The following is a 12371-nucleotide window of genomic DNA, read 5'->3' as shown; positions in this document are numbered from 1 at the left end:
GTGCTTCTGAATAGGAAAGGAGGTTAGCCCTACCGGTGTCTGTTCCTCCATTTCTTGCTTTATCTTCCTTCTTTCTTTTGTTTCCCTCCCCATTTTCTTTTTTCCTGTCCAAGGCCCTATTAATGGAACTTAAAAGATAAAAACGTTTCTAGTTCCATGGCTGGTGGCAAATAGCAGCAAGTTTTAGCTTCACAATTATGGATGGACTTGTACCATTTTTTCTAGCTTTCCCTGAGGGCTATTGTTAGAGATATAATTTGGAAGATACCCAGCCGATGCTTGACATGCTGTCAGAATCTCACTGTTTCTAAAATACTGTGAAATTTCCCAGTGATTTGTGGAGCAATTTTGAAAGTCAAGTCAGAGAATCTCTGAATCCTTACGGAGGGGGATCTGTAGCAAGCTGACGGGGGTGGCAGTGGGTGTTTAATGTATGTGTATATTCTTTTACTCCAATTTTAAGTAAGTAGGTTTCTGATCTTGAGGAAATGTTTCCCCTACTCTCTCTGATATCTGTCTTCATCTGCAAAGTCACAAGATTCTATAACTACTATTGTAAAAAAAAAAAAAAAGGCCAGAGAAAAATAATTCAATCTGTCGTGAAGTCAGATTAAGAAAAATAAAACTTTAAAGCTGGAAGAGAATAGAAAATTTGTTTTAGTTTGTTCATTGGTCCATTGCCAGTGCAATGAATATTCAATAAATATTTATGAAATGAGAATATATGAATTAACCATGTTACTCTTTCCTACTTTACAGATGGGAAATCTGAAGTCAGAAGGATGAATGATCTACCTACAGTTTCACAGGAAATTGGGGGAGCTAGAATTCTAAACCAGGCTTCTTGAATTTCCATATACACAGGAATCACCTGGGGATGTTAAAATGCAGATTCCAATATAGTGAGTCTGGGATAGGGCTCTAAATTCTGCGTTTTTAACAAAGCACAAAGTTGACTCTGTATTATTAGTCCAGAGATCACACTTTGAACTGCAAGTTTCCAAAACAGACATTTCAAATTTCTTCTTCTTCAAATACCTTCATTTTATTTATTTTTGTTTATGTGGTTCTGGGGATTGAACCCAGGGCCTTGCAGGTGCTAGGAAAGCGCTCTGCCACTGAGCCACAACCCCAGCCTTCAAATTTCTTATAAGTATTTCCATGTTAAAACGTACATAATTGGGTTTTCCTATGTAGCAGCTGTTTTGTTTTATTCATTAAAGTCGTGATTTAAAAATTGGATTGTTACGATTGGCGTTGCAAATGAGGATTTGGGGACTGTATACCAAATGAACAGACTTTAGTTGCCAAGAGGCATTTAAAAAAGAGAGTTCTTAATCTGCTTCCATTTATGAAATTGTCATTTCTTTTACTCCCAACAGAACTTTGGCTGATTTAGGCCTCTCTGGGCAGATACTCCTAGAGGGAGTACATTTACTTTCATAGGTATGTTTGCCTCTTGAGTTCTAAGAAGAGATTTCTAAGAGTGCAGAGAGGTGTTACTCCCACGTGTTGACAGAGAGAGCCTTTATTAGTTATGTGAGCTTTATGAAAAGCTGCATCTCTATAAGGGTCCAAAGTGGTTAACTGGACCTAAGATTCAGAATGGAACCCCAGAGCCACTGGACAAGAGTACTCTGTGTAAAACCACCCTTCTGAGACACTCCGATCTTCAGGTCTGGAGTGATCTATCCATAGCAACAGACCGAGTTAAAAATTACCTCTTTATGAGAGGGAGGGAATTGGATGGAAAGTTACTCTTGTTGCCATCTAGCCTTGGGATTCATGTGACATCACCTGCACCACATTCTGTGTTTGAAGTGAGTCACAAGGTCTGACACCCATCAAGAGGAGAGAAACTAGGCTTCACATTTTGAAGGAAGAAGTGATCAGGGAATTGGGGCAAGTCACCTGATAGACAAACCAATGGTAGTGGCAGTTGTCCAGGAAGACGGGCATTAACTCAAGTCTAATAGTGGCTTGTTGTATCATTCTGCCAGCAAGTACAGAATTATAGTCTCCATTTTTCTTGCTTGGTAGAATTAAAATAACACATAGAGAGCTCATCTGTATTCAAGTAGTTCTATGGCAGGTGCAACATATTCACCCTAGTCCGCTTCTTCACATAAGAGGATATTGGTTAAATCTGTTTGATACAGAGAGGAAGTTTTATTCTAGCATTTGTCTCTTTACCACCTGCCAAACCCAGTACCACAACCAATGCAGAAAATCAGGATTTTAGGTGCACTTTGGAAAAACCACTGGTGACCTACATTTTAGGTTGAGAAAAGATAATGAGAGGAAGCCTCATAAAGTTTAAAAAAGATAATGAATAAGCTGAGTCTAAAGAGTCACAGTAATTATTTCATTTAGAAGATGTTAAGAGAGGAGAAAAATCTATTGAAAACAAATCTGCAATTGAGTTACATAAAAAAAAAAACTCTCAATTATAACTTTTGTAAGACTAATGGTCAATTCCAATTCTTCATCTGGTTTCTTAGTAGCTAGTGGATTTATGATTTACAAAGAAGATGCTTGACCCCAGGGAAAGCAATTAGTATTCTTTTCACAACATAGCTTTCATTGCTGAAGGTCTTGGAAAGCTGCAAGGAATTGTAAAAGAATCAATATAACAAAAATCAATTTAAAATGTGATTTATATAACACTCTCTGGATTTGGGAAATAGGCAAATTCTTATTATCTTATTAATGAGGGGCACATAGGAACAAAGGAATGTAAAATGAAAGTAACTACTAATGGCTTTCTTTCCTACTATAGTTGTGTCTGAGCCTTGAAGCCATAAAAATAAATAGCAATGGAGCAGAAACATTACTAATTACTGTCTCCTCTCAGGAGTCATTCTATCTGATCAGTTCTGTTCTCGAAAGTATAATGTGAATTTACTGGTCCTGCGACATTATAGGAATGTGTCAACATGGGACAGCTAGTTATACAGCAGACTTGTGACCATCCCAGATTATTTCCACTTAGTGGCCAGCCCGTGAGTTATCTATGTCCATGGAGTTGAATGTGTATCCAAGCAAACCATCTAGCTGGTACTTGAATTCTTCTAGTTTAGCATTCAAGTAGTTGAATAAAAAAGATGGTGCCTTTTTGTCTGAATGCTATTTTCTTGTAGGCAAGGCAACAGAAATCCATTTTGTAAGAATAAAAACAATTAGACTATCAACCACATGGGAATTTGGGAGCTTCAATTGTAATAATGGGCCATGGAAGTTTTTCTTGATGAATGATCAAGCGATTTTTGGGAAAATCAAAACAAAGAAGACTCTAGTTTTGGAATGAAGGGATAAAGAAGATGTGAACATGGGCATCAGAGCATTACAAATGAATTGAGAGCTGATGTCCCTGGGGTATTCTTTCAGGGATCAGGATGCATTTTTTTAATATTTATTTCTTAGTTGTAATTGGACACAATATCTTTATTTATTTATTTTTATGTGGTGCTGAGGATTGAACCCAGGGCCTCGCACATACTAGGGGAGCACTCTACCACTGAGCCACAATCCCAGTCTTCTCAGATGCATTTTTGAATCCAAGTACACATTGACCAACTACCCAGCCTTCACATGATGAAAGTCTCTCATGCATGCCTTCACATAAGTTTTTATGCTATATCTCATGGGAACAATGACGAGAAAATTTCTCCAGAGAAGTAATAACAACTTTACAACCTCTAATGAATTACTAGGTCTGGTCAATGCTTATTAATGACTGCTTGTATCATAGAAAGAATGAAGGAGGTTATGTGCCTCATGCTGGAAGTGCACAAGGCCACACATGAGTAAATTGTTTTTTCCCCCACTGAAATCAGACCTGAGTTTGATCATGCCTGGAAATCTAACTCATATGTTTAGAAAATACAAGGAAGGAAGAAAGTAACATCAAACATGAGACCTTAGGGAATCAATCAGAAAAACCCAGAATGTAAAAAGCTGTACAGGACGAATAATCTAGTTTCTTCAACAATGGGGAAGAGCAAAGGATAGAGAGGAGGAGGTAAGGAACAGGAGGGGGAAGGAGAGAAGGTAGTGGAGAAGGGAATAGAACCAAGAGACATAAAAATCAATCAAATTGTATGGCCCTTGTTTGGATCTCAATCTAAACAGACTATAATTGTGTTTGTATATATACAAATGCATATATATTTATAATATATATCGATATATACAGTGTATGTACATATATGTATGTGTGTGCATATATATGTGTGTGGGTAGGTGTGTGGGTATGTATATATATATGTGTGTGTGTGTGTGTGTACATATATATATATATATATATATATTTTTTTTTTCTTTTAAAGCTTTGACCAAGGTGATGAACAGTCTTTTTTGCTTTTCCCCTTCTTTTCTTCTGGCTGGAAAATGCAGGCATTGTGGCCTACTGTGTAGACAGGACAACACACCAGAGATGATGAAATAGAAGATGGAAAGTCCCCACACCCTCAACAACGTTGTACAGCAGAGCTGCCATGTCAGCTGAGTTGTTTACACAGAGCAAAGTGAAAATTTTGCCGACAGAAATAAGGCAAGAGCTCTGCTTTTATAAATTGAAATTTCCTGGCTACCACCCACTGATATTTATCTAATATTTTCGCCTAACTCTGGATGAGAAAACTTTCCTGCCCCTGATGTTTGTGTATTTAGGTAGAAAGTCTTATCCATCAAAACGAGAGCTTTTTGCCCTTAGGAGAATAGTGGACATAATTCCTCATTGATATTCCGCCCGCGTGGCTTTTCTGGCTTTGAAATCTGAACAGTAGTGAGGATCCATCTGTTTAATGTGGTATTTTAGGACTTACTGTTATTTGTGAATTTTATCTGGGCATTTTGATTAGTGCTATTTTCTAACTATAATTTTATTTAATATATAAAGTATAATTTAAATGTTTTTGATAAACTACACACAAAAACAAATTGGATTTCATTACAGCAATGATAAATTAAATTTTCTCATGCTTTATTTAACACTTATGCCTACAGTAATCCCTAATGGGCAATTAAACTGACTTACTGAGAGTGAAGGTTTCTTGCAGGACACAGCAGCCATATGTTTGATCAGACACAAGGCATTTACAAAAGTAATTCAACAGAATCATGTCATCCATCAGGCAAATATATGCAGAGACCTGTCTGGTCCCCCAGAAGGAGCCATGTTGTTGTATGTGTATGTTTTGTTTTATTGCACTGAGTTATCACTTGGTAGTTGGTACTATTTTGCTACAGCTAAGAATCACAAAGTTTTATCAATTCTACCTCCTAAATCTATCTCTGATATGCTCTGGATTCATCTGCTTCTCTTGATCTCTAATCCTATTTCCCTAATCCAAACCATTGTCCCCTCCCACTTGGATTAGTGCAATAAATATCTCACTTGGCTTCTTGGCTTCCATTCCAGTTCCCCCCAATACATTTTCTCCAAACCAACTAGAAGGATCTTTTAAAAATGTAAATCTGAGATGGGCACAGTGGTGCATGCCTGTAGGCCCAGAAACTCCAGAGGATCACAAGTTCAATACAAGCCTGGGCAATTTAGTCTCAAAATAAAAAATGAAAAGAGCTGAGAATGTAGCTCAGTGTAGAGTGTCATTGGGTTCAATCTCCAGTACCACACAAAAAAGTTAATGTGATTATTTAATACACAAATTTAAAACTCTCCTTCTAGTCTACATGTGCTGTGAACATGTCATTCAAATTCCCACAACTCACTTGTAACATATCTTCTAGTAGTGTTGCTGCTTCTACTCCAATGGCTACCTCATAGAATTGTAGAGTTCTGAATTTACAAGACATGGGGAAATTCTAGCTGTAAGTCAAATTTCTAGTAAGCTTTCTTTTCATGCTTCAGAACTTTGATGCTGGCTCCATCAGAATAAACTCTATTGATGCAGGATTAGAATAATGATTGTCAGATTTTGATGTGCCTAAGAAATAATTGGGAACCTTGCTAAGATAACAATTTTCAGACCCATTTCTGGAAATTCTGATTTTGTTTACCTGGATAATGGCTCAGGTCTACATTTTTAGGACATCCCTCAGAGAATGCTAATGCAGGCAGGAGGTACTAGACACAGAGAATACTCTTTTAAAAATGGAGCATGTTTGGTAGTGGTTGGGATCTGTTTCTGTTGCAGTTAGTCTAGAGACCCACAAAACAGGGTCTAGTATGCAGAGAGGGCTGCCTTAAGGTTTGAAGTCTTAAAGATGGAGTTGCAGCTTGGTCTAAGCACTATTAGACTTATTGGAAAAGTTGTAGCCAGCAGTGAATTTTGGGCCCTGCCTCCTACAATTGCATTTGTGCTTTAAAAGACTTGATAAGAACTTGAGTAGTCAACCATGTGGGAGAGTAAGGAATTTGAAAGTACCTTTCTTAGATACTGACTTTTGGATACCACACTCCACTGTGCAGAAAACTAGGACATGATCTGGGTTCTTGGAAGTTGATACTTTAATAATTATGGGGCTATATTGAGGAATAATAATACCTACCCTAGTGAATTGTTACAAGGAATAAATGAGATGATATGCATAGAACACCTAGTCAAATGTCTGGCATAAAATAGGTCTTATCTAGGTGAAAGATCCGGCTGTAATGTCTATCATTTTCTGGATCTCCAGAATAAATTTGCCAATCTGGCTCACAGAGGTCATGTCTTCCTTTTCTCTCACAGCTTTGTAAACATCCCTTCTCAAACCAGAAGGAGAAGAAGAAAGGACAGATAGGTAGGGGAAGATTGTTCTTTGTCCAACAGTATACAAGGATGAGGTGCTGAATAAATTGTTATTTATTTCCTTTTTTCTGTATAATCATTTTCAAATCTTTACTTTTTTCTTTCTTCAATAGCTTCTTCTTTAGTGGGTTTTTCTCTCCCAATCTCTCATCCCCACATACTCACATTTTAAGGCCTTGCATGATCCATAGATAAAGGTCAAGTTCACAATCTTTTACTTTAAAGTTCAATCCTAGGGTATTCTAGGCTACTTTACTTCCCTTCTCTCATGGCCTTACATTTTAATTTATATTTTTTACTTGATAAAAATTTAAAGCAGTTCCCTTCATCTGCTTGCTCTTTATAAATTTTAGGGCCTTTTCAAGCTGTTACACAAGAATGCAATCTTCCTTTTCAAGTCCCTCTCATTTTTCTTATTATTTTTGCCATCAATCTCAAAGATCTGACAGCTTTTCTTGGCCCTATGCAGCACAGAAATAGAATTTTTAAAATTTTGTGTATGGCTCTCATGTGTGATTGAATAAATTACTTGCCATTTTTACAATACTTTACTGTTTGTTTCTTTCCAGTGAATGTTCATTCAACCAAAGTCTACTGAAATCTGACAATAGTTAAACACTGTGCTAGCCCTTCCACATATGAAATGAATAAAGCACTATTTTTTAAATTTTAATTTTTTATATATGACAGCAGAATTCATTACAACTCATATTACACATATAGAGCCCAATTTTTCATATCTCTGGTTGTACACAAAGCACTATTTCTTATTCATCACTTATGACTCAATAAAGCTGGGTGGTGGTGGTGGAAAGCAGTATTTCTACCTAGGAGGAGTTCATAGTCTAGAAGACAAAGGTAGCCATGCATATGTTTACAGTGCAATATGCTATTGAACTTCTTTTGGGAGAGTTGATAAAAGGTCTCATAGGAAGTAACATTTGCATTAGTAACATTTTCATTAGTCAAAAGTAGAAGTTTATCAACCAAAGGAGAAGGATGAGAGTGAGGGAAAGGATGAGACAGTTCATTGGAGGGAAAGGGAGACCTCTGCAGAGCACTCTGCCCAGATCTGAAGTAGCTGAGAAAGATCCTGATGAGTTCAGAGAGATGGATGGATTTGGTGCGGTTGTATGTGCAGCACAGTGAATACAAAGGGACCAAACTGAGAGGGCTCAGTTGAAACAGAAGTTTGACTTTTATTTTAGAGGGAAGAGGAGAAAGAAGAAAAGGCTTAAGCACGAAGTTAAATAATCAGTTTCCTCTCTTTCATGTTGTATTGTTACAGATCCAATTATATGGCATCCAGATTTTGGAGTTTGAAAGAGATGTGCTCTTCTTGCTCAATCAGAAGAGCTTGGGGGCAGCCGCTGAGTTGAGACACCACTTTCTTTTCAGGTTTATAAGTGCAGGTTTTCAACATATCCAGGGTTACTCCGTCCGACCCAGTGTGGATTTGTGCTTCATGAGTTTGACAGGAGTGCCAATCTATTACCACCATCCTGTCATTCAGACGTTCGCTCTCTTTGGCTCGGACTTTTGTCTCTTTGAACCCCCTTTTTCCGTTTTGACATTATTTTTCTTAATTTATGCAGAACTTGTCTTTAATTGCATTGCAGCCGTTTTGGCTTTTTCTACGCTACTTTTAAATCACCCAAAAGCACACCGCCAGCAGCCACGCCCACCTAAGAAATTGCGGGAGCATGAAGTTTGTTCACAGCAGCGCGCCGTACTGACGTAGCAGTGCGCAGGCGCGGCTTCCGGTTCCCAGCGGCGTGTTCCTTTCTCCGGGTTCCTGGTATCCTAGTAAGAGAGGGACCCCAGCTTCTCTCCTTCTACTTTCTACCGCTTTTCGCCCTTTGCTTCCACACTTGCCCCGCAGCTCCAGCTCCCCAGGTCGCTGTTTCAGCCCGCTCGCTTCCACCCGCGACAGACCTATGGCCGAGCGCGGGGAACTCGACTTAACCGGCGCCAAGCAGAACACGGGCGTGTGGCTGGTCAAGGTAATAATGTTGGCTAGTCTCCTACCTGCGCTCCTCCTGGGAGAAGTAGTTTAAGAAACTTGAGACCGTCCGGGTCCGTGCGCCTCTTAAAGTTCTTGAACAGCCATCTCCTCAGAGCGTCTCTTGTTTTGAGAGGCAGGAGTTATTGTTACGCCGGTTTACAGATGAGGAGCTTAGTCTAGGAACTCCAAGTGTCATTCAATTACTAGTCTGAATTTGTTTGAAATAGATTTCTTTTTCCCACGACCTGGCTTTCCTAGGGCCCAGTCCCGGTGTCCCCTGATTTGAGCCAAGCATTTTACCCCCAGAACAAATTCGTTGCACTTCTCTTGGTGTAACAGATTGTAGTTGAGTTTTTGTGTTAGTGTCTTTCTTTTTCTGTGCAGTTTTCTCGGCCAGAACGTAAAACTGGTTCTGATCTGTAGGTTGATGGTCCTTATGGAGTGATCAAGAGCTGGGAAAGCTCTGAACTCACGAGGGAGAGGAGAGTACTTTGGAATATACTTTTTGTTTTTAATTTTTTTTTTAGTTGTAGATTGACTCAATGCCTTAATTTTTTTTAATATTTATTTTTTTTTAGTTGTAGTTGGGCACAATACCTTCATTTTATTTATTTATTTTTATGTGGTGCTGAGGATTGAGCAAGCGCTCTGCCGCTGAGCCACAACCCCAGCCCGCCTTTATTTGTTTTTATGTGGTGCTAAGATTGAACTCACACTTGCAAGGCAAGTGCTCTACCACTGAGCTACAACTCCAGTCCTTTGAACTATACTTTTAAAGCACAACTAGGTATCAGGAAACTGACAATCAGTAAATATTTTATGTGAAGACAGCAGTCATCATTAGCTTTTGGACGCTTTTTGTGCTTTACTTTTGGGGCTTTTTTTTTTTTTTTTTAGGATAGTTTAATAAAACTTACGTGTATTTAAATGTGATTGTGAAAATCTTTGAACCTCAGATAAAATGTAAGGACTTTGTTTTCTTTCTTTTTTTTGAGATAAATTCTCACTGTGTTGGTCAGACAGGCCTCGAACTCATGATCCTCCCATCTAAGCGTTCCAAGTAGCTGGGATTACAAGCATGTATTACCTTGATTGTCCTGCAACTTTTGGTTTTTTAATGCTTTGTTTAACATTTTTCACATGGATCCATTAACTCAAAGTGGTCCTTCCTGTTCTCTCTCTAACAGCTCTCATGATTTGCTAGTGGTCAAACCTGTATTATAAGCAGTTGTCACACTGTGTGAAGTGGTTCTTTGTTAATGTGTTCACTGTTGTTCTCAGCCACCATACACACTCAAATACATAGAGAAAAACCACATTTTTTTAGAATAGCATCTTTGCCTTTCACACCCAGAATGGTGTTTGGCATATGGTAATTACTCAACTAATATGGAACCCTTGCCTCAGTCTGTTTGATTTATCTCACAGCTCTATAAGTGTGACTTAAAATGATGGAGTAAACGGGCATTTCTGTCTCCAACTGCCTATTAAGTGGAGGAAAGTCATTAGGGATGTCTCCCTTGCCCACTGAAAGAAAGAGCTTGAGAAAATGTTGGGACTTGCAAGGATACATTTGTGTTGGGAGCACAGTAAATGCCCAATAAGTGTTTGCCTTACAGAATTCGTATGAATGGATAGACTATATCATATGGAGAGGGGCAGAAAAGCCAGACTGAAAATGAATGTTAATGATATGTCCTGGAAAACAAAGGAGACCCTAGAACAAAAGGATAGTATAAATAAAGGTTGAGGTCATACATAAGCCTGTTTTGGAGAGTTTTGAGTAGGGTAGGGATGCAAAAATTTATTTGAGAAAAGAAGTAAGTTTTGCATTGTGCAATACAATTTAAAGGCAAGGGTAACTAGAGTCAGAATTAGAAAAAAATCACAGCATCATGGGTATATGCTAATGAAGCCTGAAGAGTTTTGAAAAGCTTGAAACTTTTTCAGTAAAGTTGTTAGAATTTGGTGACAACTTTTACTGGAAAGACTTTAATACATAGAAGAACTCAGTTAAAGCCAGTGATTTGTTCTCATTTTAAAAAGGTAGTTGTGATATTTTTTGTTTCCAACCTCATTGCTTTTGCAAGCTATGTTTCTTTTTCTAATCCTTTGTATCAAAGAAAAAAACAGACTTGCAAATATGTATTTCCAGAGTGTGAAGTCAATGTGTTGGATATTTTCTCTTTCTGGCCAGTTCTTGTTCTCCAACAATCTTATTTCTGAGAGAAAATAAGAATTGCTGATAAATACTTTCTATTTTAGGACTGGAAATGTAGCTCAGTGGTAGAGTACTTACCTAGCACAGTGTGAGACTATGGGTTCAATTCCCAGCACCAGGAAAACAAAACCCCCAAAACAAAAACAAAGTAAAACAAAACAAAAAAATGAAAAAAAAAATTTTTTTTTTTGGTTCCCAAGTCCATCCATGTTCTCTCTTTGACAAGTTTTAATTCTGTACTAGTTAAAGGAGTCCCTAAAACAGTGGGGTTTGACTTAGATACCTGTCAGATTGAGATTATTTCATTTTCGCTAAGATTAGTATTCAGTGTGATTTCTGTGCCTATATCTTAATCATACATAGATTTTTTTTAAAATTAGAGGAGTAAAGTATATGAAACTGTACATCAAATCATAATTTCATTTTCAACTTTCTTTGTGTGATATTAAACTGTAACATATTGCTTACAAAGTGTATCTGCATTCTCATCTGATCAGATTTGTGAATGTAAGTACGTGCTGATTTCAAGCATTTTTTTCTGTTATTTTTTTAAATTTTATTATCTTTTAATGCGGAGTAATATTCCATTGTGTATATATACCACAGTTTCTTTTTTTAAAATTATGATTTGTTATATATGACAGTGGAATGCATTATAATTCATATTATACATATACAGCACAATTTTTCATATCTTTGGTTGTATACAAGGTATATTCTTAACCATTCATGTCTTCGTACATGTACTTTGGATAATGATGTCCATCTCATTCCACCATAATTTCTTACCCCATGCCCTTCCCTTCCCCTCCCACCCCTTTGCCTTATTTAGAGTTTGTCTCTTCCTCTCAGTTCCCCCTTCTTACCCCATTATGAGTCAGTCTGATGCTGGTTGTTTTAATGAATCATCATAATAGCCATTATTTATCAGGTGGTTAGTATGTGCCCAGTAATGTTAAAACACCCTATGAACTAGATTTCTAAAGTCATGTTTGTTGAGATATAATTTATATATGGTACAATTTGCCATGTTTAGTTTTATAGTTATATGAATTTTGACAATATAAATATAAAAAATGGCTACATAAATATGGATATATACTACTAAAGTCAAGATGCAGAGCATGTTACCTTGTTCTCCTTTACTACTTCTTTTTTTAAACAAATAGAGAAATTAATTTTAATATATTTTCATTTAACTCAATGGATTACCAACATAATTTGCAAAGAAAATAATTGTAAGATATTTCAAGTTCATTTTGTTTGTCCTAGTAATTCTTTGGATTCTAATGTCTATTTAATGAATAGCATACTCTCAATTCAGACTAGACACATTTCAAATACTCAGTAGCCTCATGTAAGGCAATGGCTGCCTTATTGGCTTCTTCAT

The 12371-nt window shown here is 37.3% G+C and overlaps 1 protein-coding gene across 1 annotated transcript in view; it reads left to right on the top strand.

Moving 5' to 3' along the window:
• Positions 1–8499: 8499 nt before the first annotated feature.
• Positions 8500–12371, top strand: part of Gtf2f2 (general transcription factor IIF subunit 2) — a 162742-nt gene continuing 158870 nt past the window's right edge. Inside the window, exon 1 of the mRNA XM_046454102.2 lies at positions 8500–8758. Coding sequence (XP_046310058.1) covers positions 8693–8758 — 66 coding nt within the window. The 5' untranslated portion in view covers positions 8500–8692. The remainder of the gene's footprint in view (positions 8759–12371) is intronic.

This window comes from Marmota monax, unplaced genomic scaffold (assembly GCF_021218885.2).
Source record: "Marmota monax isolate L192 unplaced genomic scaffold, Marmota_monax_Labrador192_F-V1.1 WCK01_AAM20220418_F8-fsc00011, whole genome shotgun sequence".
NCBI classification, from domain to species: domain Eukaryota; kingdom Metazoa; phylum Chordata; class Mammalia; order Rodentia; family Sciuridae; genus Marmota; species Marmota monax.
This window is presented reverse-complemented; position numbering and strand designations above follow the sequence as displayed.